Here is a 27,620-nt window from a genome sequence, read left to right on the forward strand (position 1 = left end):
CATCAACAGCCTCAAAGAATATTGTGTGAGTTACAATTCAAAGAATGCGACCTCTTCCGACTAAAATTGAAACTGAAAATGATAACTTCTCCATTTACGGAGGCGCATATCTCTGTTGACATTTTCATTATTTAGGGAGGAGAACTCCTTCTTAAAGAGCCAATAAATTTGTTGTAATCGGCCTGATATTGAACCCAGTGGAAGCTTGGACTTAAAGGGTATGTACTGATGATTTTGAATTTGTTCGTTTAAGGTATACTTGTCTTATTGGTGTTGAGAAATGAAGTTTTAAAAATGAGAATTTTTCTGATGGGAAATGCTGAATGCAGGAAAATGTACAGTAGCCCTATACTATAGGCGTATGTATTGTATAGGCCTATAGTACAGCTATGCTCAGTAGTCAGAGCCTCCTTCGTTTGATGTGCACTGCATTTATTGGTTAAAGTAAACAAATCCAATTTCAGTAACAGAAGTCTGACTGTATATGCCATATGGACATCGCACATGATCTTTCATATAATTGGGCTCTTTTGGAAAGTAGTCAGTTGGTAACAACATGAACCCCTTTTCCTAAGATTAGCGTTGATTTTGAAATTATCAATCTTTTCAGCTTTGTGCCTGCTAACCTGTCCAGATGGTCATCATGACGTGTTCCATAGAAAACATCCTGAATGATGCAAAAATGTTGGTGAATCGCCTCAGGGATCATGATAGTGAAGCTGATTCTCTGATATGTCAGACCCAGACATTGAACAAAAGGGTGGAGGCTATGAAACAGGTCGGTATTGAAATGAGGTTATTGTATATAATTGGAATCTATAAGTAGAATGTCTCATCAGGGATGCAGAGGTGCTCAAAGCAAATCTGCAGGTATGGGCAGATCTGAGTGTTGCCTATAATGTACTGCTAGTATTGGTAAAAGAATGGTATGGCAGGGACCTTGTCAGTGTTTCCCACCTTCATGACTGATGATTCTAATGAACACCTTTTCCATTACATTTCAGTACCAAGAAGACCTTAACGAGCTAAATGAGATGGCACGTCACAAACCTCGTGCAAATCTTGTGTTGGGAATCGCACAGGAAAACAGACAAATCCGCGAACTACAGCAGGAGAATAAGGAGTTGCGCATGTCACTGGAGGAGCATCAATCGGCCCTTGAGCTGATCATGAGTAAATACAGGGAACAGATTTTCAAACTGCTGATGGCAAATAAATTAGATATGTCTATTCTCAACAAGGACCAGTCAGAAGTAGGACAAAAGGTGAGTGAAAAGACTATCTTAAAGCAGGAAGTATGGTGCAATATCTTTACTGCATAAATGACAGATATTAATATCAGCCCTGGATGAAATCCAAATCTTCTTCTCCTGACTGTACATAGTGTAAATATTGTCAATATGAACTTTTATTTATTCATTCAAATCTTCTTACAGGAGGTTCTGCCAAAGATTGACAAAATCTGTGAAATGGCTGCGGTAATGCAGCAGGCCGTCGCAATTGATGACAAGGCAGTAACAGAGGAGCAAGAGAAAATAACACGTCTAATGTTGGAGAACAAAGGGCTACGGGAACTTCTCGAAATTACCAACAGCATGAAAGGAGGACACGTCGTAATGAACAGTGCTGGATGTCAGACTGACTTCTCATCTATTGATGGTGACAAGACACCGGAAGAGAACTTAGACGGTGCTATGGGGACCAGTGATGACTTGACACCAACTCCGCATCCCGATAACATCGATCTGTTGCAGAAAGCAGCAGAGGAGAAACTGAGGGATAAGAATGGCAACGAAGCCCAGGAAGATGAGGAGACGGATTCTGAAGACGATGTGTATAATTATAAAGCTGACACGATCAAATTGAATAAGAACTACGAGGAGAAGAAGGCAGCATCATCGTCATGATTTGAATGTGACATACAAGGGGGAATTTTGGTCCAAAAAGAGATTTATAAATGCTATACCAGATGGCATAAACGTCTATTCTATTCTCTCATAAATTAACTAGGAAATTATAAAGCTAAACCATAGATGTATCTCATTTTGGAACCAAACTCCTCTAACATACAGTTGAAAAAATGCAAAAAGTAAGTTGCAGAAGAGCAGGGTGATAACCGCGATACGAGTTAGAATGTGGCGCTGATGCAGTTGTCAGTTTTACTAGCATTTGAATAATCATCTCACTGCTTCACTGTTTCAATGCCTTATGGATACTTTGCAGAACATCTTTCTGAATTTTGTTAAGTAGCATGCTTTTTTAATATTGCATGTGGCAGACACAGTATTGCATAATAGTTATGCATTTGACATTGATTCATCTGGGAATGGGGTTGTAATAATTTCTTAATGACAGTTGTATTGCTGTGTACATGTACATATCTACATGTAAATCTGTGTGTATGATATCATGTGACTTTAACTTATTGTATAAAGTATCATTATGTGTCTCTTGACTATTCTGCAGATTATTCGTAGTCTACTCTCCAATATGAGTTGAGTCAACAAGCCCCAATAATTTATAAGAGAGAAATTTTGCACCAGCGCAGGGGTAACCTTCTGCAGGTCATCAGGGACTTATAATCTTCAAAACAAAACAGACAATGGCCTAGTTTATAGGGAGCATCAATTTAGTACATCATTAGCCTCATGAAGGATGATGCCAGTTTATAAAACACGAAATTTTGGCAGGGAAATGGCGGACCTCCTTTCTGGGATGATCTCAATTGATCTCAATCCCCTTCCGAGCTTATGTTCATGTACTAAATGGATGCTCCGTCATTTTGAATTGCGAATGTATTGTGCATGTTATTGAGTTAATTATGTGCTCCCTTTGAAGATTATAAAACAACAGCTAGGGTCTTGTAAAGGCCAATGCTTGGTCAAGTTTGTAGGTAGAAATATCTCCAAGGTCAGTTCAACTTGTAAATTGAAATTGTAATTGTAGGTGTCTGTATAAAATAAGTCTTGAATAAATCAGATATGTTGTACAGACCATTTCTCTTCATACTTTCTCCTATCATTCAAAGTAAAAAAGAAGTGGGGTGCAGCTGAAAGAGCAAAATATCCAAGGTGGAATATTCAACTGGAATTCAGCTTGCTCTCAACACATGAGAGATCAGTGGCATTGTGGTTAGAGCACCGGGCTCATAATACTTATGCCAGTCTCCACAGGCCCTATCTGTAAGGTCTTGGATCAAAGGAGTGCTGAAAGGCTCATCCATGCCTTCGTGTCTTCTCAACTAGATACTGGCACCCCTGCAATGTATCCTAACCATGGCGGCCAGGGTGGCTTGTTGCCACAGAAAGTACATGTATGTTCCCAGAACACCAGTGCCTGGAGAGCTACACTGGCTTCCAGTGAAAGTAAGGATTGAGAACAAAACCCTTTGGACTGTCCATAAGTGTGTGCATAGCCCAGGGCCCATTTATCTAAAAGAACTGCTGGAGCCTAACCAAACCTCCCGTGTACGTGGACTAGGTTGGAGCATTATCTGAGGGATTGCATATGCGGACTTTTCAATCTGTAGTACAAGACTACCATGTTCATTGTCAACAGTAACAGACAAGTTTGAAGACATTTCTATTCCGAAGGGTTAATGAGGTGGTGGAGCCTTAAGCAACAGAGCTTTGTGTTTTATTATGATCAAGAGTTTGTGGGTTCGACACTCAGACTAAGGTCTTTAACCCTATATGCCCTACTTGCTTCTCTCAACCCAGGCATGAGCGGGTACCTGGCTTGTAGAAATAGCCATGAATGTTGAACCCTAAAGCCAAGAGAAAGCTTGTCTTTGTACTCCCCAGGGAGTTGAGTTTGAACAGGAATGTACAGCACAATTGAACCATTGTGGAGGCGTGTAAATCACAACATAGTCAGGATCCTTCAGTTTTTACTATCTTCTGATTGAGCAAAACAACAGCAGTATGACATTATGAAAATGTTTATTGCCACTTCTTAAAAATGCAGATTATGAAAATATACAATACAGACTAGCACATCATTACAAAATCTTTAGGCCTCCACATCAAGTCGTTGTGATAATCAAAACTAAACTTCGACCTGTACTCTACATGGTTGAACTTCTATTGTTCGCAGAAATCCACCATTTATGTTATGGTATCTAATTAAATTGAAGCATTAAAATGCAATTTTATTGCCATTGTTTAAAGAACTCTAAATTTAAAATACGTATAGTAATCTGCTTCAAAGTAGTCATGGCAGTTATACACATACATGTATGTACAATAAATCACAATTATTGTTCCGTAAACTTCTTCATCTTCGTAGCTCAATATGCTTGAGACTAGATTCTTCTAAAATTTTTGTTGCCATCTCAATGATAAAACCATTCAGCTGAACATATTTCCCCTTCAAGTTGCAATTGTATCCCCTCTTGCAAAAATATTACACTCACATAGATGAAGAGGTTTACAATAACAAATCCTCAAGCAATCTCGTTTGCTTCCTGAGCATCTATTTGTTTGTAAGTCCCATAGTTCTTCCTTGCAGGAGACCTTCTCGACTCGTTGGGTCTCCGCGAGCGCCGTGACTCTGGGAGCAGCGGGCGCCGCATATCGGCACTCTCCTCTGCCAATAACTGTAGCTCTCTGTTCCTACTTTTAGCCGTTCGTGGACATGGTGGAAAGGGTGGGCGTTCCCTCTCCCTAATAAACTGGAACACTGATCCTATTATGGCCAATACAACCCAGACCAGAACAAGAATCACATCTGGAAAGAGAAAAGAAGCTGTTTGGGAGCGTTGGATATAGTGTTAGATTCTCATAGATACCGGTTGCAATTTAACATGGACATGTCTTGGCTCAAAGGCAAAATAGTCTGTTGTTGAATTAGTTGAATTTTCCGGTAAACTGCACATACTCACCGAATAACTGGAAAGGTGCAGTTACAACTGCCGTTACAAATCCTGGAATCACAGCTTTCCGCATGGCGTTGATGATAATGTAAGGAATACTACATCTCAGGTAAAGACCGATACAGAACACCAAGCTGTAGGACCCAAACACTGCACATGAAATGATGCTCAGCTGAAGAAACAAAGACATGAATGAACATGTTATGATAATAGGGGGCATTACCCAGCAGAAATACAAGCCCTCATCCCTGAAATGAGCTTTAGGATTCTGACAACCCTACCGTAATTTCAATTATTTTCTTTTTCGCAGCCATATTTTTTGGCGATTATCTGTATAAATGAAAAATATAAGGCACGCAAATATTTCTGGTTTTACAGATGTACATGTAGATCAAAGGATACTGGCTTGAAATGTAACATGATTCATGTAAACTTACTGTTTTTGTAAAATAAAGTAAGACAACTGGCACCAAGAGAATACCACAAACAAATCCCATGCCATAGTTGAATGAACTCCTCCAAATTTCAATAAGACCTGAAAAACAGTTATGGCAAAGTTAGAACTGGGGATGTTGGTCATGAGGCACAACCAAGTTGAGTGAAGTATCTAGTGAGGGTAGCCTAGTATAGCGTAGAGATTTTATAATATTGAATCAAAATGATAGACAGTGACACTTTAAAATGCTGATGCCAATGAACTTACCAAATGGGGTGTAGAAAAGAATAGACGAGAACAGGAACCCTAGCACCAACCCAACCAGCAGCTCCGACAGGACCGGGATGCCAACGTTCCACCAGAAACCTAACCAGAGGGCACCACCGACCAAACCAATCACCGACGATAGTATTATGATGATTGGGTAGTCCAGGTTTGTGGTGACAGATAGTACGATGTAGAAGGTCAACATGAAGGCGAGACATCCAAAGATGCACATTTCTGAAGAGCAAAAAGGAAAATCATAGGTGGATTGAAGAGGCTTGCTGAGTTTTTCAGTTCAACTAACATTGTGTTTCTGCATAAGGTATGAAACACACAATGTGCAGATTTTAAGTAGGCCACTGCCCCATGAGGAGTAAAGGGCTTTTGTAAGACAAAAAGTAAGAGTACCCTGCCCCTCTGATCCACCAATATTCGAAAGGAACATCCTTGGACGAGACGGCATAGCCGAAATGACTCTACTTACGTAGTTTAAAGAATCTGTGTCCCAAGAAACACATGTAGAGTCCAAGACCAGCACAGATGATTGATATCACTTTTGTAATCGGTAGGAATGAACTCTCTGAAATTAGACATTTGATTATGAAGAAAAACAATTCGAATCATAAAGAGAACAGATCCAAAGAACAATAAATTGACCAGGTTAATCAATGTACTGTCAAAAAAGACATCAAAGCATTTGAGGCTTACAGGAACTCACCTAAATTATAACAATTTTTGACGTGGCCATCAAAGTTACATCCATAATCAGTGTTGACAATATACATAGCCTGGCGCACTTTCTTGTCTTTTGTGTGACTGACTATCACGGTATACATGACGCCTTGCCCTTCATAAGCCGCCAGGTCCATGTGACTCAGGCCTTTACCTCTTGTGAAGGAAGCAACCTGAAGAGACAAAAAATTTCAAATTTTGCAAACAGAAATCGGATCTGCGTTTCACTAGGTTCGTTTCAGCGGCAAACTACTCCAGGCTGTAACATTTGCCTTTGCACCAATCTTTGTATCCACAAGCTACACTGGTACAACAAAGATAGTCTGTCATGTAATACAGTCCTAGGTACTTTTTCCGAAGGCTTTAGTTAGTTTTGAAAGTAGGTTCTGGGGGGGGGGTGGGGGACTTTTTGGTAAAGTCACACACCCAATGCGCGTCTAACATATGGAAGTTAATTCACCTTATAAGCATGATTGCGTATCGTTTCCAAATCTGTCATCCTGGCCACTGACATTTGGAAGTGACTCTCGGAGAGATCGCCCTCATTAAGATAAAGCTGGAACACTTCATATTGTAAACTTTTCCACACTGAACTGTCCTCGCAGTCGGGCTCAGTTGAGCCTCTCATCGTGCCAATGTTGGCATATTGGAATGAAAGTCTCACAGTGCTTTGGCCATAGCTCAAGTGGATGTTGGGATCATTGGGTAGAGGGAATTCCTGGTTGCAGGCGCCAGGGACTGGATCTGGAATGCAAGTACGCTACTTTAAAACAGTTTTCTGATGGGTTACAGATAAAATGATGGCTTCTTTTATGCGTGCAATTATGTATCTAGATTTCTAAGGCTGCAGGGTTTCTGTCTTAATAAGAGGTGTCCTGATTACTGAAATCAGATTGATGGAAATGACCACTTTGGGACCAATATCATTGTCCTCCATAGAGAGGGTGTCCTGCAAACAGCTTCCACTGTTGAAACCCACATCCAGGGATTGATACGGATAGAATGCAAGACTCGTCAGCTCACCGTCATTGTAATATCCCGAGACTTTGAGATAGGCAATCACAGTATCATTCAGATCAGACTGAAGATACCATGTAGCATCCCTCGCCTCATAAGCCAGCTTCTGCAGCACCCCACCACTGCGTCCAGTCACAGAAGTAGTGTAGGTCGGATTGGAGTACAGGGAGAGAGTCAAGTTGTATTTCTGGACGTGGAATTCAGCCACAACAACATTAATGGAGGATGGAATGTCCTTGACCTTGATCGCGTACACGTTAGGGTCCAGTTTGACTGTCGTAAGTGGTCCCAATTTGAGAATTATCAAACCTGTAATTTAGAATGAACTGAAGTTGGAAGTTTGATTGGGCACTGAACAGTCACAGACACCTGGAACAAAGCATCACGACACATCAGGCCATTTCACTCGATACATACTTACTCCCTCATACCCTGATGAACATGCATAAGGAGGAGTCATGTTGTAGGGCCCGTTTGCATGATGATGGGAACAAAGGGTCACAGTCAGTGGCTTTTAATGCCTCCCCCCCACCCCCAGGATTGTCAGAAGTTTGCTTAGGTATTTTGATGTGTTCCGACTACTGGGTATCGTTCGCTGTAAGACTTAAAGCCCTAGCCTATAGGTCATAGGGTTAATGCTCTATGACTATCACTTACTTTTGTCATGAACAGGTACAGCACCATCTGTAGGATAAGGACCAGGAACTGATGTCACACTTTCATTTACAGTTGACCGACTTGTCAAATCACTGGCACCCACATTTCTTGTTGTCAATCTTGATATCACAGACAATAAAAGAAACAAAAATGTCACAGAAAAGCTCATCATGTGTTCATGTATCTAGCTACATAACATTATTACAAAAAAGTGCGTTTAGAATGAGCAATAAACTGTTTTTACACCGCATAATTTTTGACATCTCATACAGTGTACATTATCTGCATACATTGTAGATACACTGTACCTACCAAGGCGGCCGCGAGTGTCGCCACCCATACCAAACATTCGTCACGTGGTGGTGAGCAGTGACTATGGCATGTTTTTTGTAGCAAAATTCGATTTGAGCAACATTGCAATTAAAATTTGATTTTTGTGCCTATCTATTCGATTTTAATCAACTTTGTTCGATTCTTCCCTCAATCATTTGATTTTTTTGCATATTCATTCGATTTTTTTCAAACATTTATCAACAAAAAATACTGTTCTTGTTGTATATCAAATCAAACACTATAAATTCAAAATCGAATATAACTTAGAAAAAATCAAAAGGTGAAAGAAATAGATCAAAATCAGATTCAAATATATCGCATTAACTGGTCAAAAAACGAAGCATTTTCGATTTTAATTACACCAAATCTTTCAATTTAATCAAAGTATATTCAATTTCAGAATCAAATAAGAAGTATATACGATTTTGAAATCGAATACTCATTCGATTTAAATCGAATAGGTCATTCGATTTAAAATCGAATAGACCATTCGATTTAAAATTGAATATGTCATTCGATTTTTGTAGATTTCTATTCGATTTTGATTGGTCAATCATAGTCACGTGACAAACTAGCAACCAATTAGAATCGAATGGAATAGGAGCAGAATCGAATAGACCATTCGATTTAAAACCGAATAGGTCATTCGATTTTTGTAGATTTCTATTCGATTTTGATTGGTCAATCATAGTCACGTGACAAACTAGCAACCAATTAGAATCGAATGGAATAGGAGCAGAATCGAATAGACCATTCGATTTAAAATTGAATATGTCATTCGATTTTTGTAGATTTCTATTCGATTTTGATTGGTCAATCATAGTCACGTGACAAACTAGCAACCAATTAGAATCGAATGGAATAGGAGCAGAATCGAATAGACCATTCGATTTAAAACCGAATAGGTCATTCGATTTTTGTAGATTTCTATTCGATTTTGATTGGTCAATCATAGTCACGTGACAAACTAGCAACCAATTAGAATCGAATGGAATAGGAGCAGAATCGAATGAGACCATTTGATTTAGAAATCGAATACTCATTCGATTTAAATCGAATAGGTCATTCGATTTAAATCAAATAGACCATTTGATTTTTAAATCGAATATTGCTTTTCATTTGATATGGAATCGAATGAACATTCATTCTTAAAATCAAATTATCATTCAATTTTTTGTAAGAACTATTTGATTATATCGAAATGTACTTTAATCTATATGACGAATTATGCGATTAATATTGAATAGGTGATTTGTAAGAATCGAATGAGATTGTTTGATCTCGGTCTTGATATTTTAAACTCTTTCCAATACATTTTTGATAAAACAACCTATCATTCGATTCGATTGACAATTTATTTGATTTATTTTTCACTAAAGAAACTATTCATTCGATTTCTGACTAAAATATTGAATGAATCAGTGAATCGCATAGTGCTACACATAACAGGCCATAAGTGACATCAAGAACCAGTTCGACACGACCCCTGCCCTCGATACGCCCCCTTCCCTCGATACGCCCCCCTTATTAGTTGTGGTTTAAAGTAAGTTCCTAATCCACCTTATGCAGTTTTCTGTTTTCATGGCCATGTTTATACACATCCTGGGCTCTGATGCTTGCAAGATCATTTCTTGGTGGTCCCTGCTTAGAGTAACCAGACTAAATCTAAGGTCCCTGGCAGCTGGGCAGTGGCAAGGGTGTGTCCCTGGGCAAGACACTTGACTGGTGACGGTTGTTGTGGGTGGGCTAGACACTTGACTGTTGTGGGATGTGGTCTCAGGCAAGATAGTTGATTGGGGATGGACGTAGGGGGCCTGGGCAAGACACTTGACTGTTGTGGGATGTGGTCTCAGGCAAGACACTTGACTGTTGTGGGATGTGGTCTCAGGCAAGACACTTGACTGTTGTGGGATGTGGTCTCAGGCAAGACACTTGACTGTTGTGGGATGTGGTCTCAGGCAAGACACTTGACTGTTGTGGGATGTGGTCTCAGGCAAGACACTTGACTGTTGTGGGATGTGGTCTCAGGCAAGACACTTGACTGTTGTGGGATGTGGTCTCAGGCAAGACACTTGACTGTTGTGGGATGTGGTCTCAGGCAAGACACTTGATTGGTGCAGTGTATGTGTAAAGTGACCACATACTGGTGTGTGTAGGAGAAGGTCCTGGAGCAAGACAGTTGTTTGCTGCTGTACTCCGCATAAATGTTGACAAATTTTTCAAGTGAACAGAACTTTTTATGTCCAAGCAACCTGAGTCGATGGAGGAATTTCCTTTATGGTCTTCAGGTCAACTCCTTCATAGTTTACAGCAGCACCAAGAGCGGCTAGTCCTTGGATGGGCTTGTGTCTGCGAAACAAAACACTCCGAACAACATTTTGTTGGTTATCATTTTCTCTCCAAATAACAATTTTCGAACCTCTGCAGGGAACATGGCTACACCTACCAGATGGGGCCTCTGTGCCGCTGGTGCAATTTCAAATGATTTCACCATTGCCTTGAAATGTCTCCCTGCATCAGAACATCAGGTAAGCACCATTTATAGCCAAGTAGAATATCAGTTCGACTGAGATTCTTTCTGGTTATGGTATTTATTCAACTAGCATGATAAATGAAGAAAATAAAATGCAAAAAAAGGTTCTTGTAACTTGGTATTTCAACTCTTATAAAATCTATCTGAGCCTGCTAGTCCTAGCTTTGTTACATCCTTTGGAATCAAACAGTCTACTAAATAAACAAATTCAAATATCAGAGAGCTAGTCTGAAGAGTCTGGGCCTCCTAACTTAGCCCTCATAAGGGGTGGGTCTGTGAAGCACTAATGCACCATAACTTAACTTTCAGGTCGCCTGTGTAGCGGCACGAAATCTTAGCCGTGCTCAGGAGTTTGCCAAAAAGTTTGATATTCCTAAGGTGTATGGATCGTACCAAGAACTGGCAGCAGATGAAAATTTAGGTAAGCTTTGTCAGAGATAAAGTTATGATGTCATCATTCCCAGGTGATGATGTCACACCAGCCGACTGACGAATGAGAAATACAGCGTATTTTTGCAGAGTAGCTTTTTATTGTGATGTCTGTTAAAAAAATACTTATTTATTGATATTATGTCAGCAAAGTGTCAGTTCACCTTTAAACTTTTAGAATCTTTCCTCTCACAGATATTATCTACATTGGTGTTATCCATCCAGCTCATTATGAGATATGTAAGCTGATGATCAACGCGGGAAAGAACATCTTGTGTGAGAAGCCAATGACCATGTGCAAGAGGCAGACACAGGAGCTGGTGGATTTGGCCAAGGAGAAGAACGTCTTTCTCATGGAGGTACCATCAAAGTCAAAGAATAGCTGGCAGAGACTCCTGTTACTCCTTCTCTGTAGGATTTAGTCCACACACAGTAGCTTTAAAATATTTAGCTACCCTCTAACTTTACAGTCGACTTTTCAGCAGCACATTAAGAAAACCTAAAGCACTGTTAGACAAAATTCAAGTCAAAATGTGAAAGCTGTTTGACCTAAAACTATCTCGTTTCCGTCGTCATTTTCTTTCAGGCCCTCTGGTCTAGATTTTTGCCAGCATACGAGTTTATCCGCAAGGAACTCAAAGCAGGCACCATTGGAGAGCCAAAGTATCTTACCGCTGAATTCTGTGTGGACCTATCAGGATACAATCTGGAGAGGTTAACAAACAAGGATTTTGGAGCCGGGGCATTGGTAGATCTTGGTCCATATACTGTTGGGATGGCCATGTGGGCTTTTGATGATGAGTACCCAGAACAGATTGTTGCGAGTGGCCATCTAAATAACGAGGGTAAGACTCTGGTACCATTAATTTCTTTAGGCTTGACTCCACTTATAATGTTGACAATATCCTATCTGGAGAACAGTTGTGTAATAATTTACATGTAAACTGCCAAATGTTTGCACATCTTTATTTTTGGCATTTGCGAAAATTAAAAAAACAATTGGCTGACTATGATTATTTTGGTGGAAATCTGCAATTATGGCCAAATGTTTAGTTTATAGTATCTCTGAACTTTGTTTGACAGGTTTTGATGTCTGCAGTGGAGCTGTATTCAAGTTTAGCAAGGGCAGGCTGGCTTGTATTACTCAAAGTTGCACTGTTGATTCTGGAAGTCAGGCTTTCATCTATGGAACCAAGGGCAAAATTGAGGTGAGGAGTACAATAGTGAACCGTCATTATCCCCATCAAGAAGTTACAAACACATCAATTTTAAGTTATGTGGACTCGGCACCAACAGTAGTATTGTGTAATCTTCAACACTTAAAAGAACTTATAACTTGATGCACTGAATTGAAGATTAACTGGCGATTCTGATTAAATATAATCCACCACCTCAGCCACTGGTGCCACATGCTTTTCAAAAGTAGAGATTTAGATTCATTATACCTTGTTGTTGTGCATAACATGTCTTGGAAATCCATTATTCAGTAATTTTCTTCAACTTCGTTTCTGTATTCCTAGGTGAAGTTCCCAATGTGGACCCCCAGCACAGTCATTGTGAATGACAAGGCGCACACCTTTCCTCCTCCAGAGAGTCCTTTCAAAACAAACTTTGTGAACTCAACAAATTTGTCCTTTGAAGCACGGGCAGTCAGGGAATGTCTATTGGCAGGTGAGACATCAACTGAGACTGCAACAGCTCTGACGAAATTCCTTATTCTTATCTATAAAATCCAGTCATGACCCAGTAGTAACCATATCACAACCTGTTGAACAGTACTGAATATACACTTACATGAAACTCTTAATAATTTTCACATGATTAACATTTTCTCATCCTCCTATGCTTATCAAAAGTATGATTTCTTTCACAGTAACATGTTATTTTATTCTTAAATTTCCACTTTTAGGTCAGAAGGAGTGTGGTGGAGCAACCCATGAATACAGTCTGAAGCTGATATCAATCATAGATGAGTTGAAACGACAGCTTGGAGTGCAATATGACTGCGACAAAGTCTAAATAAACATTACTTCTGAAAGAAAAGGATACCGGTACTAACAACGAATTTAGAATATAGTGAAGAAATACTTGTATTTTCGGTGCCTCAATGTTGCACATGTAGCAAGAAGATGTAATTAATTATGATGTTGAGATTTGATACTATGAGATTATTGTTGTGTTTGTTATTCAAATGAAAATTAAAAACCAATGTTTTGCACATAATACCAGTCAAACCTTGTCATCACTTTATTGATCTGATCAGTCTTCCATCAAACATTCACATGATACATGTGCCACTACATATGCCAGCAATATAAGAAATATCTGTATCTGCAAAATCTTGCAATAACCAGAGGAAAGATTGCTCGCAACTTAGATACTGCGGCCTTCTTCTGCCTTGCTCACTGTATCAGTTTCTTCAGAGCAGCATCGACAGACTTCTTCATGAACGTCGTATGTGGAACCATTGCAGAATTGAGGAGATCAATGCCGTCGCTAGAAAGCTGAAATAAAGATAATGCAGTTTTAAGCACTATTGCAGAACACGGAACTGTGAATCGATCATGATGCATCGCCTGGCTATGACATACAGTGTCGCACTATTGGAAAGTGCAGGATTCCTAAGCTTTCTGCAAGACTGTCGACAGGGGTACCTGTTGCAGCCTATAAAAAACAAACGGCGACTGAAGCGTCCCTGTGGCAGACATAATAAGTCCCCATTCAGTAGAGAGAGGTTATCATAATGAAATGAAGGGCAGAGAAATTCTGTAGAGATACTTTTCTAATGCTAACTGTCCATGAAAAGTCTGAAAGAAGATCGCTGCTGATTGATTACCTGTTTGCCATATTTGCTGATGACTTCCAAGACTAGTTTGCCAAACTTGAGGTTGTTTTTCATTTCGTGGGAGGAAACTTCCATCAGGCGACACATATTATGAACTAACTGGTTGTCAATCTCAATCTTCACCTGTAGAAGGAAAAGCAACATATGTATACACCAATTGATCACTTGATAGACAGTCCTCTTTGCCGATTATTGGCAAAATTATTGAGTTTGTACTTTTTCTTGCTGCAAAATGATCCTCTGTGAGCAAGTTTAACACAAGACACATTAGCACTGGGGTCATATTTCAAGACTGTGCTTTCACTTGCTTGCTTGAAAATCTGACTACCCTGTCGTGAAGTACTATATGAGGACTGCCGATACCTTTGTCTTGATCAGATTTTCGAGGACCACAATATGGGCTTTCGTCCATGGTGTCTGGAGAGAAGTAATCTGGCTGAAAAAGTATAAATCAATGATTGTACAAGTAAAACAACCTCAATAACTTCTTATAGTTTGGGAAAGAGTAGCCACCTCCAAATGCCTGAAATCACCTCACTTAATTGCCACCAGGGCCTACAACCCACTCATGGGGCCAGGACAAACAACTCTTATTTACGCATGATCAAGATCTTCAGATCAACAAAAAAGTCCTAAAGCAGTGATTTTCTGTACAGAGCAACACCAGATTGCCATTGACAGACTTCTTATGATCCATCAGTTACTTTCATAACATTGTGTCTTACCAAAGTAATTGATGCTTGACTAAAATTGGCTCATCTTTCATTGTCTTGACAACAAGGTCAGCTTGAGGAGATTCTGAAGAAAAAAACAACTAATAAAATGTCAATTATAATACCTGGATATGAACTGAATCTGAATGTGACAATGCCTCCAATATTCTGTGGAGTGGATGAAGCCATGAAGATGTCTATTCGTTTAATTCCCTGAAACCCAACATACTATAAGCTCATCGCACTTACCAAATTGTTCATGCTGAAACATGGCTTGGTATAACCCATCCATGGTAGAAGACTGGTGTTTACGGAGGAATGACTGAACCAAGTTAGTGAAATTCTGGGGAAGATTTTGACAAGATTCCATCACCTGGATGAGAGTAAACTGGTTAAAACAATAAAATACATGATCTTGCCACTAATTTTCCTCAGAAAAGTGTGTTAATGCATGGTGCTTAATACCACTGATAGAATGTTTAAAGGGCCTCCTTAAGCAATATTGCTGAACGGCAGATGAAATTGCAGAAAGGGGCTGTTCTCCTCAGAGATGCACCAACTGCTAAGACCGAAAGAAGCCACATTTACCTTAGGAAGTAAGCAGCTCCTGGTGAAAGAGACACATTGATTATAGCGGACACTTTGAACACACTGGAGATACGTTTGACCAAGTTTTGTGGATCCCTCTAATGGTAATTTGTCTAATTCCAAGAGTTGGCATATCTTTTCTACGTGGTCATTTGAAGACGAACCATTCTTATCGTTGAATAATCCCATATATGGCAAAATTGCATCTTCATCAAAGTCTGAGTGTAAGATATCTTTGAAACATATGCAAGACTCCTGAAAAAAGAAGAAACATGGAGTCCCGTTACTGATTGCATTTCTAATCATTAAGTTTCAAATAAGAATTAGAAGTACATGAAGTAGCAACTCATTCAACAGAAAAAACACATGTATTCATTAACTAAATAACTTCCGACTCCGGAACAATCAGACTGCAGCCAGGAAGTGAAACAAAAACTAACCATTAGATTCTCTGGGATGTCTCGCATTCTCTCATTTCGCTGCTCATTATTTTGGGCACATTCATCTGCAGTTCCCATAGAAGTATCGATACCTGAACCAATGGCATCAGTGATGTCCATGGCAACATCTGCGGTTTCTAGAGCTTTGTCAACTGAAGAGATGGAATCCATAGTCGCTGTAAGGACAAGATGATGACCTCCACCGGGGGATGGACGCCTCTCATGATCTCCACATGGGCAGGGCAGGCCAAGGACAGATCGTGTGGCGAGGATCTCCTGACAAAGTTCATCAGCAAGTGGAGCGGTCTCGGTTGAAAATTGATGCATCACAGTTTTTTGTCAGATTGATCAAAATCAAGTTCCCATTGTCTTCACGAACACTCTGGAAAGACACAATGCATCAGCACCACCAAATACAGATGGCATTTACAATTGCATGGTCAGCGACGTGCCCCCCCCCCCCCCCGTCATGTTGGTCAATCACAATGAACATTCCGGTTACAGGCATAGACCCACCAGGACCTTTTCGGACTTAAAAGGTCACTAACGATCCACGGATATTCCATCCTTGCCCTCTTCGCTGATAGTCAAGCAATGCTACAAACTGACCAATACATCTCTTCACTATTGTGAAATCCACATGGCGACACTTAATTGACTGAAAGCGTCACAATAACATGTGGACACTAACTAGTCAGCAGTGCTGTAATCTATCAAGTGTGCATCCTTAGCACAAGGGGAGTAAAAGAATAAATTAAGAAAATAACCAATTTTTAAATTTAAATTTTTATTCCGTTACTCTGAAACACATTAACATAGTCACGATTGTGATTTTGTCTTCAGCAACATGAAATAGCAAATCTGTTAAACATGTATCAAAAAGACACATTGTCACTTTACATACATTCAGCAATGAACCGAGACACATTCAAAAACTGGATATTCTGGACTCGTCACTCCAAGCCCAATTTTTTTCACCCCTACATTTTTCAGCATGTCTGACATATTTCAAGAATGTCCATTGCACTTGTTCGCTTTCTTTAACAGCATGTCCATATAAGCTCCTTCAATGAGATTCTCTGGTGAAACCTCTAACTGGTTCATGAGATCCTTGGCAATTGTTTCTCCTTCTTGTGTCGTCTGCTTGGGTTGCATCATAACCTATATAAGGAAAGGAGTAACACAATTCAAACAGCTAACACACTCATGGATTTTTTTCAAAGTACATCATAATACATGTACATATCTAAAGACATGACGACTTCAGCTCTCATATTGCTCATATTTTTAGCATTTCTGTGGACTCTGGCAACATTGATTACTCAAAAAAATGTTTCATCCTGTCCTGGCCTGCAGCTCACCTCCAGTTCCATGAAGTCTCCCAATCCCTCAACACTGTCTACGTGTAGCCGAGTTTGGCCGACCATATACAGCATACGACGCTTCTTCACATCTCCTTTGATTCCTAATGCCAAGCCAAGAGATGCCTGCAAGTACAAACAAACGATAAAGTTTTTAACTAGGAATTGATATTGAGGAAAAAAACAGAAGCACCCCAGTGAAAATGGTGGAATTTGTTTAGTTTTTACAAACAATCATTTACCTTCAGATCTTGTGGATTCTGTATCTCAGTGATGTGGAAGTCGGACACTTTTGGACCGAACTGATCAGATCTTTTGTAGAAAATTAACATGCTAACTCCGCTCTGAAAAAGATGAAAAAAGAAATTTTAAATTTGAGCATTGCCAATGCTGCTGTGGCTTTATTCTAATGACAAGACAGTGCTATTTATGATGGCCACTGTAAATACCACTTCTTTGAACGTTGTATTGTAGTCAAATAACTATTCTGGCAATTGCATTGTATGTACCGTACATGCATAGGAAATGGATTGGAAGAACTAATAGTTAAAATATTGTCGAAAAACCAAGACATGCGGCCAACTTGAAAACAGGTTGAGACACCTAGTAGCCAATTGGGGGGAGAATTGCAGCCACTAGCGACAAACCAACCCCACACTGACAACAAAAAACAGAGGGCTTTCACTTCAAATTGAATACAAACCTTAAGAACGCGCAACTTAAGCCGCCCGTTAGATACATTGAAGAATGTGTCCTCTTGTTCTATTAGTGTTCCCTCAGATCGACTCAACTTCTTAGCAAGGCAATGTAGCCGCTGAATATCGGGGACAAGAGCCTTGATTTCTACATTTGATGGCATCTTTAATGGAATGTAGGATGCAATTTTTATGATCCTAGACGGAATGATTGATTGTGCTGGACCTTACTGGACAAGGAAACTCTGGAAACTTTCTGACAGGTAGAACCCTGAAGATAAACAACACAACAGTAAGACAGTTTAAATTTTTATTTCTTCTCTAATCAATAATAAATCAACTGAAAGTGAAATTTAAATCAGACGAGAGTTGCTGAAATAAACTTACGCTGTCTATGTAGTATGTAGCGTACGAACACAACCTGCATACACATGAATCCACTTTTTGGACAATGGCATAACCTCCCTATTAAGGACACCTCTATATTACGGACACCAACGCCCAGTCCCATGGGTGTCGGCAATAGAGAGGTTGTAGCTGTAGTTTTGCCAGGTCATATCTTTTCATTGATAGCAAAAGGACCAGTGGACGTCCTTGATGCTGGCGACCTGCTGGGCATATCTTATCTTATTCTTACCCTACCAGTAGCCCTTCGAATGAAATGTAACAGGCTAATAGAATTCAATCGGGTCAACACCAGAACTGCAGTGTTATTCATTGGGATGGTTTTATATCGGCCTATAATGCTATGGGGAAAACAAACAGTAGAACTAAATTGACATTGTTGTAGGTGCCAGGGCCAGAACGGATCCAGGATTATGAGAAAGGGGGCAGCGGAGCCTGGGGAACAGCACGAACACTGTGGAGCACCGTTTTTAAGCATTTCTCTCACTAGAAAAACCTCTTTTTTCAATTTGACAGAAAATAGGGCCTAGTCCTAGGCTATAGGGCAAATGACTAATGAGGGGGGCCAGCCCCCTCCAAGTTCCAACAGGAACCTGCCTTATGTCAGCATGCATTGGCGAGAGTAGACCAGGCAGACACAGTAGAGTATGCTTGCACCATATGTCGATTTGAAGTTCAGGCATCATGTGATGTCATTCTTCATGCATGAATCGGGAATGCATGATTTATGTGACATGCATGAATGATGTACGATTGTATGTAGGCCTATTTTATGACATTTTTTTTTAAAATTGACAATCACAATGACATGACATGCATGATGATGTGCGATTTTGATAATCGCTGTAAGTGTAAACAGCAGAGCGGAAATTCGAGACCCTTGCGGCAGAAAACCTTTTTTTTCTGTTTCGACACCATCTTAATACCGAACAGACATGAAAGATATTGATAATTACCTCCTGAAAATCATGAAAATTTTTGAATTCCCGGCAAAATAACTTACTTTTCCCGCCTTCGCAAAATGAGAGCTTTGACCGGTGGCATCTCTGCAGTCTAGCAGAACAAACGCCATTTTGTGCAAAATATGAGTATCGGTCTAAAATATCAAAGAAACAATAGTTAAAATATCACTTTAACATTCTTTAAAACACGAAGTAAACTTTTATAAATGTTTTCATTGTAACTTATTTGTAAAATGCATAAAATAGTTTCAATTTCAACAAATACCTTTAATACTACTTTTGTTGCTACGAAATATAAGAGCCAAAGACAGTAAGCAGCCACTAATATCACTACACAAGACTGGGTGTTTGACAGAGTCAATTATGGCAATGCGTGACTCGGACCGAATCACACAATTTATGCGCGTATTGGGACATCAGCTATTTACTTTAGTCATATCCTTTTTATCCCCATGAATCAAAAAAAGAGGTAAAAAACCCATCTTATTGTGTTTTTGTTTGAAATCTTAGTTTTATGTGATCACTTTTAACAGTTCAAGTGAATCTATGAGAGTACTATTTTGCTTTTTAAAAAACTCGGTAATTTGGTCAGTTAATTCCGCCATTTGTGTTGTGATGGCTTCCGTCTCCTTGATTTGCGAAAATGTCAAAACGAAAGTGATATTTTGAAGTTATGAAACAATAGATTCTCATAGTAATGGTGTGACAGATTCATAAGGTATATTTCTCATGAATGCGGTAATTTCAGGTCTATTCATATTTGTCCGAGGTCAAACGAAGTAATTTTATTCGCGTCGAAATGTTTTCTGGTTCTTTCTGACGCGCTAATAGTTCCATTGATGAACAATAGGGGGCAAGTTGTGATTGGTTTTGTTGTGATGCATGTCATGTCATTCAACTTCTTCCACTATACATGTATAGAGAAACATCTTCGATATCTAAATAGCATTCTTGATTTGTATCCCGTGTACGACCCTTCTTTGATTTCTGTCCATGACTGTTTTCCCAGACCCAGCCCCAGGTGGCTGGTACATGGCTAACCCTTCCCAAAACCTCTCTTTGAGTTGAAGCATTTTCATGTTTGTTTTGTTAGTGATTTTTGAAGTTGGTTCAATTTACTTATTTGTTTTGTCATTTATCTTCAGCATTCCCACCATTTGATAGCAGTGAAGAGACTTGAGTATTTCTCAACATGGTGTTACAAGGTGCTCCTCCAGGCCCAAGATTTGCCCCATCAACAGGAATGAATGCTAAAGAACTGGGTGAAAATGATGACCTTGCCACGATGCTGGTGTTGGATCCGTACCTTGGGTTTTCAACGCATAAGATGAACACAAAGTTTCGTCCAGTCAAAGGACAGGATCAACTTGCCACCATCATCAGACGTTTTGTCAGAGACAGAAAGTATGAGAAGGCCTATCATGATTTGACTTTTGGTGATTGGGCAAAGGCGTACTTCGTTACAAAGTCAAAGTCACAGATAAAAGCTTTCAAGGAGCATGCGTTCCGGTATCTCCAGATGCTGGACAAGGAAGCTGGGTTCAAGATCAAGGCGTGCCATCGCTACTCTTTGGAAGACAATGTTGGTGGGAAAATTTGTGCAACGAGAAAGTGGTAAGGCCTGCTTTTATCACTGTCAAGTTGACCGAACATCAAGTTGTTATTGAAGGAAAGCTCTATTTTGATCTTATTCATAAGGCATTTCCGTCTACAGAGCTTGATAACTTATGCTGCATTGGTTAGAAGAGGTTCTGTTGTATTGTGATAAGAATGAACAGATACACCAAATGGCAATGAGGACAATGTCACAATCAGGACAGCTGGATCAGATCATTTTATAGAAGGTAAATCCAACTATAGGCCCTGGTTAGCTTAGCTACTCCTAATTCGTCAATCCATGATAAATTTGGCTAGGACACATTGTACCACTATTTTTTGGGCTTACCATGATAATAGTTTATCTCATTTTCTTCTCGTTTCAGGCACAAGAACGATAAAATCTCCAAACTAGTTGGATGTATCGCAGAAATGACCGCAGAGGAGGAAGATAATTTTCTGCGAGCAGGCATCAATGACTTCAGTGTCATGTATTCTTGTCGCAAGAACTGTGCACAGCTTTGGCTGGGTCCAGCTGCATTCATTAATCATGACTGTCGGCCAAACTGCAAGGTAGGTTCACCAACAAAACGCTCAGTGTGTGTAAGTCATGGTTGAGGGTAGCTGTATTGTGGGGACGAGATCACAAGGCATCTGAAAGGTGGTATGAGATGAGGAACCAAGTTGCATCCTTATACTGGAACCACCAGGTAATAGTAGGAAGGTATGATTTGTTGGCTAAGACAGTACCAGGCAACTATTTTTCTGTCAGTGTATTAGACTGCTGAAACCAAAAGGTCTTTTGTTAAATTTGAGTGTAATCCAGTCCTGTGACATGAGGAACTGGTGCAACAAGAAACACTTGATGACCTGAATGAATACATGTAGACCTACCTTGCCTTTCAGTTTGTCTCAACAGGACGTGATACTGCCTGTGTGAAGGTGTTGAGGGACATCGAGCCTGGGGAGGAGATCAACTGCTACTATGGTGATGACTTCTTCGGCGACAATAACTCATTGTGTGAATGTATCACATGTGAAAGGTGTGTGCTCGACTCATTGTTTCGAAGGTTGTCTCAAGCTTGTGACCTTGCATAGGTCCCTCGATTGCCACATGCATTGAATGAGGCGTAAACTGAAATTCCATGTCAAATGCTCAAGTCTGACAATGAAGCTAAAGTTGATGATGTCACTGGACTTCTTACAGAGCAAGCTGACCCCATACATCAGTATATGAAACATATGATTAACTTGTGATGGACTCCACACCCTTCCTGGAGCACATAACGTAGTTCACAAGGTTGATTTGACCATTTGGCAAACTCCAGTGGGCTGTAAATGCTCAAAAAAGCACATAAGCAAAGCTGGTGCATCTCATAATCTTACTCCCTTTATCATTGGAATGGAGTGTTGCTTTCAATAGTCTTCTATCGCAGATTAATATCAGATGAAAAAATCTATTCTGACAGGCGACAGACGGGTGCGTTTTCAAAGAAAAGTCCCGAGAAAGAATCTGATCAGAATGGTTATCGTTTACGAGAGACGGATGATCGCTTGCATCGTCTGAGGAGGAAACAGGAGGCACGGGATGGTCCGAGGAGTCCACGTAGTAGATCGCCGGATGAAGACGTGGATTCAGATGAGCCTTCGTCACCAAAGAAACATAGTTACAGCACCAGACGGCATGTCCCAACAGGTGGGTACCTTGACATTGTGAAGTGCATACTGAGGGCATCAGTTTTCAAACCAGTTGCTGAAGTGTTGAAGTTGAAGGGAAATTTTGAGGGCATCAAGACCAATGTTAATATTCTCATGTGAAGTGTGATGAAACCGTGAAAGCTTGATGACTTGTCTTGATATTTTGCTTTTCCTTTCAGCCAATTGGGACCGACGGTCGGATAATTTGAAGCGCCAAGCCCATCTCCTAACATCAGCTGAGTTGAAACGTCGAGGTATTACCAAGTATGATGCTGAACTATTGATATCCCAGGGAATTTCCTTGCCTGAGCCAAAAGTTCTGTTTGAGAGGAAATCTCACAATCGTCTTGGCCCTTCAAAAGTAAAGCTTATCAATAATGGATCATATCAGGATAGCCACGATGGCCCTTCTTTTTACGGGAATGGCAATTTCTTGGCTAATTTAACTAAATCTAGTCCTGTTTCACCTTGCCATGAACTATGCCCAACACAGTTAGTGGAGGAGCAAGAACATACTGTGTCTCCGCGCCGGAGCAGCCGTAGCTTAACTGTGATCAACCGACTAAGTTTGATCGGGACTCCAAACACTGTGAAAAAACGATCAAATGCGAACAATAAACGTGAAGCAATAAGTACGTTGAGTGATGATAGTCTGAAGAATATCAATGTCCTGGATATCGTAAAGAAAGATCTGTATGTCGAATTGACAAAAGTGCCTGATAATATGATTGATTCCTGTGGGCAGCTTAGTCCTGGCGGGCGGTTGCAGCTGTGTCAGAATTGTCACAAAGAAAACTGTTGCCGCCATGAGTCTGGCAATGCCTTCTTTGGAGACTTCTTGCCAGATCCTGAGGTGTCCCCGAGACATTCAGTGCAGCAGATGGCGCAGTCACATAATCTTGCTGATGAGAAAACATTTTGTCATCGGGCGAAACACACATCCTGTGATAGTTTATATTTAAACGGTGATCACCAAAGGTTTGTTCATGTCCCTCAGGAATCTAAAACAGAACAGATAGGTTTTGATGAGGTTGACTTTCTTAGAAAAAGTCCACACAACAGTTGTGGAGTTAGTTTGTACAGGAAGCGTATGGAGATAGCGGCTGGACGGACGTCAAAATACGTTCGGCGGTCATTCTCCCGTGATGAGGTGGAGTTCAGCAGTATACCGTTGGTGGACGGGAATAGTTCAGATCCATATAGCTTTACAGATGACTTGGATGTAGAAGATATCAAAGTTAAAGTGGGGTTGACCACACGGCTCTGTCCGGAGAGGACTTCCAGTCTACCACATGATGGCATGGATAAGTCATGCCAGAAGAAAGGGCATAATTCGAGAACTCACCGCAGTCCCATCTCGGGGACGAGGGGGACAAGGGAGGTGTGCAACAGAAGTGTGTCGCCCCGCGGTGTCGAAAGTTCATCATTGAATCGGTATGGAGGTGCGTCTCCGAGCCAATTTGATTGTTCATCAAAATGTGGTGAAAGTGGGAGTACATCACCCACCAGGGCTGAAAGCTATCCCCATTATTATCCTCCTCAGAATGACGATATTGAGTATGATTCAAAACTGGTCCATAATGGGGATAACCTCCCTAAAATAACTATCAGGCTTCGTCGGAATCCCAACTCAGGCACAGAGTTATCACCTGTGAAAACGAAAAGCAAATCTCAGGAAAAATCGCCAAAAAGACAACGAAAATTGTTGTGGACAGACAGTAACAAAGTGTCTCGACGTGAGAGAAGAAAAACAAATGATTTTCCATTGCATGAAAGTCCCAACAGCAATTTGAAGCGTTTGCGTTTGAAGATTGGCAGTGACTCCATGATTGATATCGATATTCCTCCTATGAAAAAGAGGAAATAGATTGATTTAGTGGATTATCTTGGGTACGTGTGTGAAAAAATACAGAAATTGTCCTGTTAAGTTGGTGGATCAGATGGCAGTGTACAAATATAATATTTGAGAGTTCATGATGTGCTGCAGTCATGGTGTAATGTAATATACCTATGATCACATATAGTCTGTTGATAGGGGCTCCATTTTAGTGAATGATATTCAAGCCATTTATAACAGAAAAGCATTTTTTGGAGAAGTTTGAAAAATACATACATGTCATCATACTGCATGTAAATGTACAACACCTGCTTTATCCGCATAATTGTAGGTGTCACTTCATCAGACAATGAATGGAATAAAAGCATATAAGAAAAAATTAGATAAAATCAGGCCAAACATTTAACAGCTCAACTTCCATGTTTTGTTTTTTGGCTTAGCATGGTGTTAAATTATCCTTTTATTTATTTAGTTATTTATCCAAGCAGACCAGTGGAGGGAAAAGCTGAACAGCATGCCAAGTTCTCCACTTCAGGCCCTGTCTTCTGATGGCTGGTGAGGGTAACTTAAGTGGCCTCAAAAATTAAAGAATGTTGTCAAAACCTTTTGACATGACCATTTGTTGGAACGCTCTTGATCAGCTGTGGTCTTTCTGATGTTATTATTTGTGTCATAAGTTATTTCACATTTGTGTATTATGTGGCGGAAAGTTTCACTGTAGTATGTGTCAACAGCCAACAGTGTGTCAACAGTGCCCTATTATACATTAGATATATTTATCATTAGGTTCCCGGAATACTTTCAAGAAATTCAAGTTCGAGCCTTTTTATTTGACTAACAAATTTATTTTAACACATGATCAATTTGCCTTTGTACATTCTTGTTTTTATCTTCTACATATACTGATAATGAATTGAACATATATTGTTATGATGAAGCATTTTACTTAACATGCTAACTGAGTTTGATTGTTTCTGACGGGAGTACAAAGAGTTAGATGACCCTTTCTGTATCACAAAAACAAGGGTATAGATGACCAGGTGTTGAAAGATTTACTGAAATAGTGATTTTAGACTTTGTGTTGTTGTGCGTGTACCATGGTGTGCTGTTACATGTATCTCTGTTCTGTCATCTCAGCCCTGCCATGCAAAGGCCACGTTGTTGGATTAATCCAGTTGTTTATGTTTAGTGTGACCACCAAGGGTATGTTTCCTCAATAACATTGCTGTTGCACTTGAAATAAATGTCTATTTTTGGAAATGTTATTTAAGAGTATGGTTCAGGTTCTTTAGAAATGCAGCTATTCCCAGTCACTTAGTTTCTTCTCTGTCGCTTGATTTTTATGGGACGTACCTTATATTCATCCTTAGCTCTTGTTGCATATCTACTCACTATGACCATGAGAGGTCTCCCGAAAACCCCCTGAATAGAGCAGCACGTCAAACTTGTGCATGCAAAAATTTACGCGAAGCTAAAGATTCATTTTGGTAAGTTTCATCCATTAAAACATGCTAGAGAACCAGAACGACACCGTACACGGTTTTGTTATAACACAACTGTAAATATCTCAATTTGCTGCAACAAAAATATAACCAGTAAATGATGATGCCTCAACTCGGAAACCTTTAACATACATGTACCTATTAAGCATTGCTGAACTGTCTAAAACACTTGAAATCATATCCTGCTTCTCTGCACTTACCAGGATTTGGAGGTAGGTGTACATGTACATGTAGTAGAGGTGGCTTTGCAATCAATGTGTCTGGGCCATGTTCTATAGACCAGATATCCAACAGGGATTGCATAGAGGTGAAAGATTGTTCTCATGTAACTATATCAACCGCACTTGTCACCAGCTGACTTTCATTTCCTATTGTATTCTGCGAAATCAAAGGTTTTGGACAACGTCGAACTAACTTTGGGTTCAAAGCATTGTCTACCATCTTCTTTAACAGATTATATTCTGGGATACTTCCCAAAATAAACCTCTTTTGAGATGGGGTTACTTCGACTTGGTACCAGTTGTGACATCACAAGTATAAACGAATGCTGTGGTGTCTATTAAGCGATGCTATGACAAAATGAAATGGCATTCTTTGCCTGCTGTGTTAATGTATTGTATGTATAGAAAAATTCAGTTTGGTGCACGAAAAATGTATTCTTCAGCAGATGCACCATCTTAAGGTCTCAAGGCTTCAGGCCAGGTGCATTCCTTCGAATAATTTCATATTTTACCACCTTGCTGTCAGCAAATTATTACACAATTCTACAAAGATACCATTCTTTCTTGGCATGTCGGTGTGCGTGGAAACAATTGTTAATACCCAGTGGTTCCATACAGTGGTAAAAAGGACTGAATATGCTTATTTTGTAACACATTTTACGAATAGGAGAAAAAAAAGCACGTAGTGGAATTCACTGATTTTAATGCATTGTCACAGGTGATCCATCATTATATCACATGTCATGTAACGATAAAAAGGTGTGAATGAAATAATTTGATGTCGTGTCATTTCTGAAAAAAAATGATTTTGATTGATAGAAATGCATCATTTGTTACATTCTTATTTCAAACCGTTTCATTGAAAGAAGTCTTGGGATTTTTGTGAACTATGTTGTTTGACTTGATTCCCATGTTCAGGGTCAACCAGCTGGTGGAGTCACATGGCTCAGTGAACCAATAACCAACTGGTAGAGTTGAAACATCTTGGACAAAACATCAAATAAGTTCCGAGATTATGATCTTGGCTCCCTGTACCACTTTTCAACAACAGTGGGTCGCTATTGTAAGACCCAAACACAAAGTGCCCTGGATGAAGAAACAAGATAAAGATCTCTTCTGTTTTAAATTTTATTTACAAAAGATCAAATAAAATGTAGCAAAACACTTGTATCAAATTAAAACCTACACAGAATATGGCAATTTGCCATAAAAAATCACAGAAATTTTGCACAATCACTAGATAAAAAAACTGAACAGGTCATCTTGCATTTTCTCATGCACAATTTTTAAATGGCTAAATGTCTTGTCATCTCATTTTTGCCTAACTCACCCATTAACCAAATACAGTTTTGAGTATTTCTCAGATTGGCAAAATGTGGCAAGTTCAGCCAACCCCTAAGATTTGGATTTCCTATGCCTAATATGGTCAGTTCTGAGCTGCCCATGAGGCAAACCAGTCGTAAATGAGAGTGGGAGTTCGGAT

General features: G+C 39.8%; 5 protein-coding genes across 12 annotated transcripts; 3 read left to right on the forward strand and 2 right to left on the reverse strand.

The window, feature by feature from the left end:
• The first annotated feature begins 82 nt into the window (after positions 1 to 82).
• LOC135492383 (FGFR1 oncogene partner 2 homolog) lies at positions 83 to 2,989 on the forward strand. The gene is made up of 4 exons (XM_064778834.1): positions 83 to 218; positions 611 to 778; positions 1,005 to 1,265; positions 1,437 to 2,989. Exons 2-4 carry the CDS (start codon positions 635 to 637, stop codon positions 1,905 to 1,907), a joined length of 876 nt encoding a protein of 291 aa, XP_064634904.1. The 5' UTR covers positions 83 to 218; positions 611 to 634; the 3' UTR covers positions 1,908 to 2,989.
• A 935-nt stretch (positions 2,990 to 3,924) lies between these two features.
• Positions 3,925 to 8,270, reverse strand: LOC135492382 (transmembrane 7 superfamily member 3-like). 2 transcript variants are annotated; one of them, XM_064778832.1, is made up of 9 exons: positions 7,980 to 8,270; positions 7,329 to 7,631; positions 6,766 to 7,049; positions 6,292 to 6,478; positions 6,058 to 6,153; positions 5,577 to 5,810; positions 5,311 to 5,408; positions 4,883 to 5,045; positions 3,925 to 4,728 (listed from the first exon to the last, which is right to left on the reverse strand). In XM_064778832.1, exons 1-9 carry the CDS (start codon positions 8,149 to 8,151, stop codon positions 4,445 to 4,447), a joined length of 1,821 nt encoding a protein of 606 aa, XP_064634902.1. In that variant the 5' UTR covers positions 8,152 to 8,270; the 3' UTR covers positions 3,925 to 4,444. The 2 variants fall into 2 exon arrangements, with proteins under 2 accessions (XP_064634902.1, XP_064634903.1); XM_064778833.1 differs by lacking the exon at positions 5,577 to 5,810.
• A 1,497-nt stretch (positions 8,271 to 9,767) lies between these two features.
• LOC135492818 (trans-1,2-dihydrobenzene-1,2-diol dehydrogenase-like) lies at positions 9,768 to 13,412 on the forward strand. Its single transcript, XM_064779467.1, has 8 exons — positions 9,768 to 9,855; positions 10,740 to 10,840; positions 11,155 to 11,266; positions 11,470 to 11,633; positions 11,861 to 12,119; positions 12,358 to 12,482; positions 12,795 to 12,945; positions 13,184 to 13,412. The coding sequence occupies exons 2-8, from the start codon at positions 10,745 to 10,747 to the stop codon at positions 13,291 to 13,293; spliced, it is 1,017 nt and encodes a 338-aa protein (XP_064635537.1). The 5' UTR covers positions 9,768 to 9,855; positions 10,740 to 10,744; the 3' UTR covers positions 13,294 to 13,412.
• Positions 13,413 to 13,487: 75 nt separating this feature from the next.
• LOC135492817 (uncharacterized) lies at positions 13,488 to 19,390 on the reverse strand. 6 transcript variants are annotated; one of them, XM_064779461.1, is made up of 8 exons: positions 19,278 to 19,302; positions 15,861 to 16,242; positions 15,421 to 15,675; positions 15,082 to 15,205; positions 14,845 to 14,917; positions 14,483 to 14,555; positions 14,111 to 14,242; positions 13,488 to 13,778 (listed from the first exon to the last, which is right to left on the reverse strand). In XM_064779461.1, the coding sequence occupies exons 2-8, from the start codon at positions 16,185 to 16,187 to the stop codon at positions 13,677 to 13,679; spliced, it is 1,086 nt and encodes a 361-aa protein (XP_064635531.1). In that variant the 5' UTR covers positions 16,188 to 16,242; positions 19,278 to 19,302; the 3' UTR covers positions 13,488 to 13,676. The 6 variants fall into 6 exon arrangements, with proteins under 6 accessions (XP_064635531.1, XP_064635530.1, XP_064635535.1 ...); XM_064779460.1 differs by lacking the exon at positions 19,278 to 19,302 and adding an exon at positions 18,919 to 19,134; XM_064779465.1 differs by lacking the exons at positions 13,488 to 13,778; positions 14,111 to 14,242; positions 14,483 to 14,555; ... (3 more) ...; positions 15,861 to 16,242; positions 19,278 to 19,302 and adding exons at positions 16,649 to 17,021; positions 17,222 to 17,347; positions 17,464 to 17,565; positions 17,925 to 18,187; positions 19,325 to 19,390.
• A 512-nt stretch (positions 19,391 to 19,902) lies between these two features.
• Positions 19,903 to 26,973, forward strand: LOC135492427 (uncharacterized). Of its 2 annotated transcripts, XM_064778913.1 has the most exons (7): positions 19,903 to 20,001; positions 20,429 to 20,897; positions 21,266 to 21,452; positions 21,786 to 21,922; positions 22,349 to 22,575; positions 22,757 to 24,467; positions 24,887 to 26,973. In XM_064778913.1, exons 2-6 carry the CDS (start codon positions 20,476 to 20,478, stop codon positions 24,442 to 24,444), a joined length of 2,661 nt encoding a protein of 886 aa, XP_064634983.1. In that variant the 5' UTR covers positions 19,903 to 20,001; positions 20,429 to 20,475; the 3' UTR covers positions 24,445 to 24,467; positions 24,887 to 26,973. The 2 variants fall into 2 exon arrangements, with proteins under 2 accessions (XP_064634983.1, XP_064634982.1); XM_064778912.1 differs by having other exon boundaries at positions 22,757 to 26,973.
• Positions 26,974 to 27,620: the final 647 nt, after the last annotated feature.

Source organism: Lineus longissimus, chromosome 8, assembly GCF_910592395.1.
Source record: "Lineus longissimus chromosome 8, tnLinLong1.2, whole genome shotgun sequence".
Lineage (NCBI taxonomy): Eukaryota > Metazoa > Nemertea > Pilidiophora > Heteronemertea > Lineidae > Lineus > Lineus longissimus.

Excerpts from the sequence above, each read along its gene's own strand:
- LOC135492383 (XM_064778834.1), top strand. The coding sequence starts at position 635 with ATGGTCATCATGACGTGTTCCATAGAAAACATCCTGAATGATGCAAAA. Across the intron at positions 779-1,004 it reads GGGTGGAGGCTATGAAACAG|TACCAAGAAGACCTTAACGA; the intron begins GTCGGTATTGAA and ends ATTACATTTCAG. Across the intron at positions 1,266-1,436 it reads AGTCAGAAGTAGGACAAAAG|GAGGTTCTGCCAAAGATTGA; the intron begins GTGAGTGAAAAG and ends ATCTTCTTACAG.
- LOC135492382 (XM_064778832.1), bottom strand. The coding sequence starts at position 8,151 with ATGATGAGCTTTTCTGTGACATTTTTGTTTCTTTTATTGTCTGTGATA. Across the intron at positions 7,632-7,979 it reads TGTACCTGTTCATGACAAAA|GTTTGATAATTCTCAAATTG; the intron begins GTAAGTGATAGT and ends TCTAAATTACAG. Across the intron at positions 7,050-7,328 it reads CTCGGGATATTACAATGACG|ATCCAGTCCCTGGCGCCTGC; the intron begins GTGAGCTGACGA and ends CTTGCATTCCAG.
- LOC135492818 (XM_064779467.1), top strand. The coding sequence starts at position 10,745 with ATGGCTACACCTACCAGATGGGGCCTCTGTGCCGCTGGTGCAATTTCA. Across the intron at positions 11,634-11,860 it reads AGAACGTCTTTCTCATGGAG|GCCCTCTGGTCTAGATTTTT; the intron begins GTACCATCAAAG and ends ATTTTCTTTCAG. Across the intron at positions 12,946-13,183 it reads CAGGGAATGTCTATTGGCAG|GTCAGAAGGAGTGTGGTGGA; the intron begins GTGAGACATCAA and ends TTCCACTTTTAG.
- LOC135492817 (XM_064779461.1), bottom strand. The coding sequence starts at position 16,187 with ATGCATCAATTTTCAACCGAGACCGCTCCACTTGCTGATGAACTTTGT. Across the intron at positions 14,556-14,844 it reads GTCAAGCATCAATTACTTTG|CCAGATTACTTCTCTCCAGA; the intron begins GTAAGACACAAT and ends ATACTTTTTCAG. Across the intron at positions 13,779-14,110 it reads TCAGCAAATATGGCAAACAG|CTTTCTAGCGACGGCATTGA; the intron begins GTAATCAATCAG and ends TCTTTATTTCAG.
- LOC135492427 (XM_064778912.1), top strand. The coding sequence starts at position 20,476 with ATGGTGTTACAAGGTGCTCCTCCAGGCCCAAGATTTGCCCCATCAACA. Across the intron at positions 21,453-21,785 it reads ACTGTCGGCCAAACTGCAAG|TTTGTCTCAACAGGACGTGA; the intron begins GTAGGTTCACCA and ends CTTGCCTTTCAG. Across the intron at positions 22,576-22,756 it reads CAGACGGCATGTCCCAACAG|CCAATTGGGACCGACGGTCG; the intron begins GTGGGTACCTTG and ends TTTTCCTTTCAG.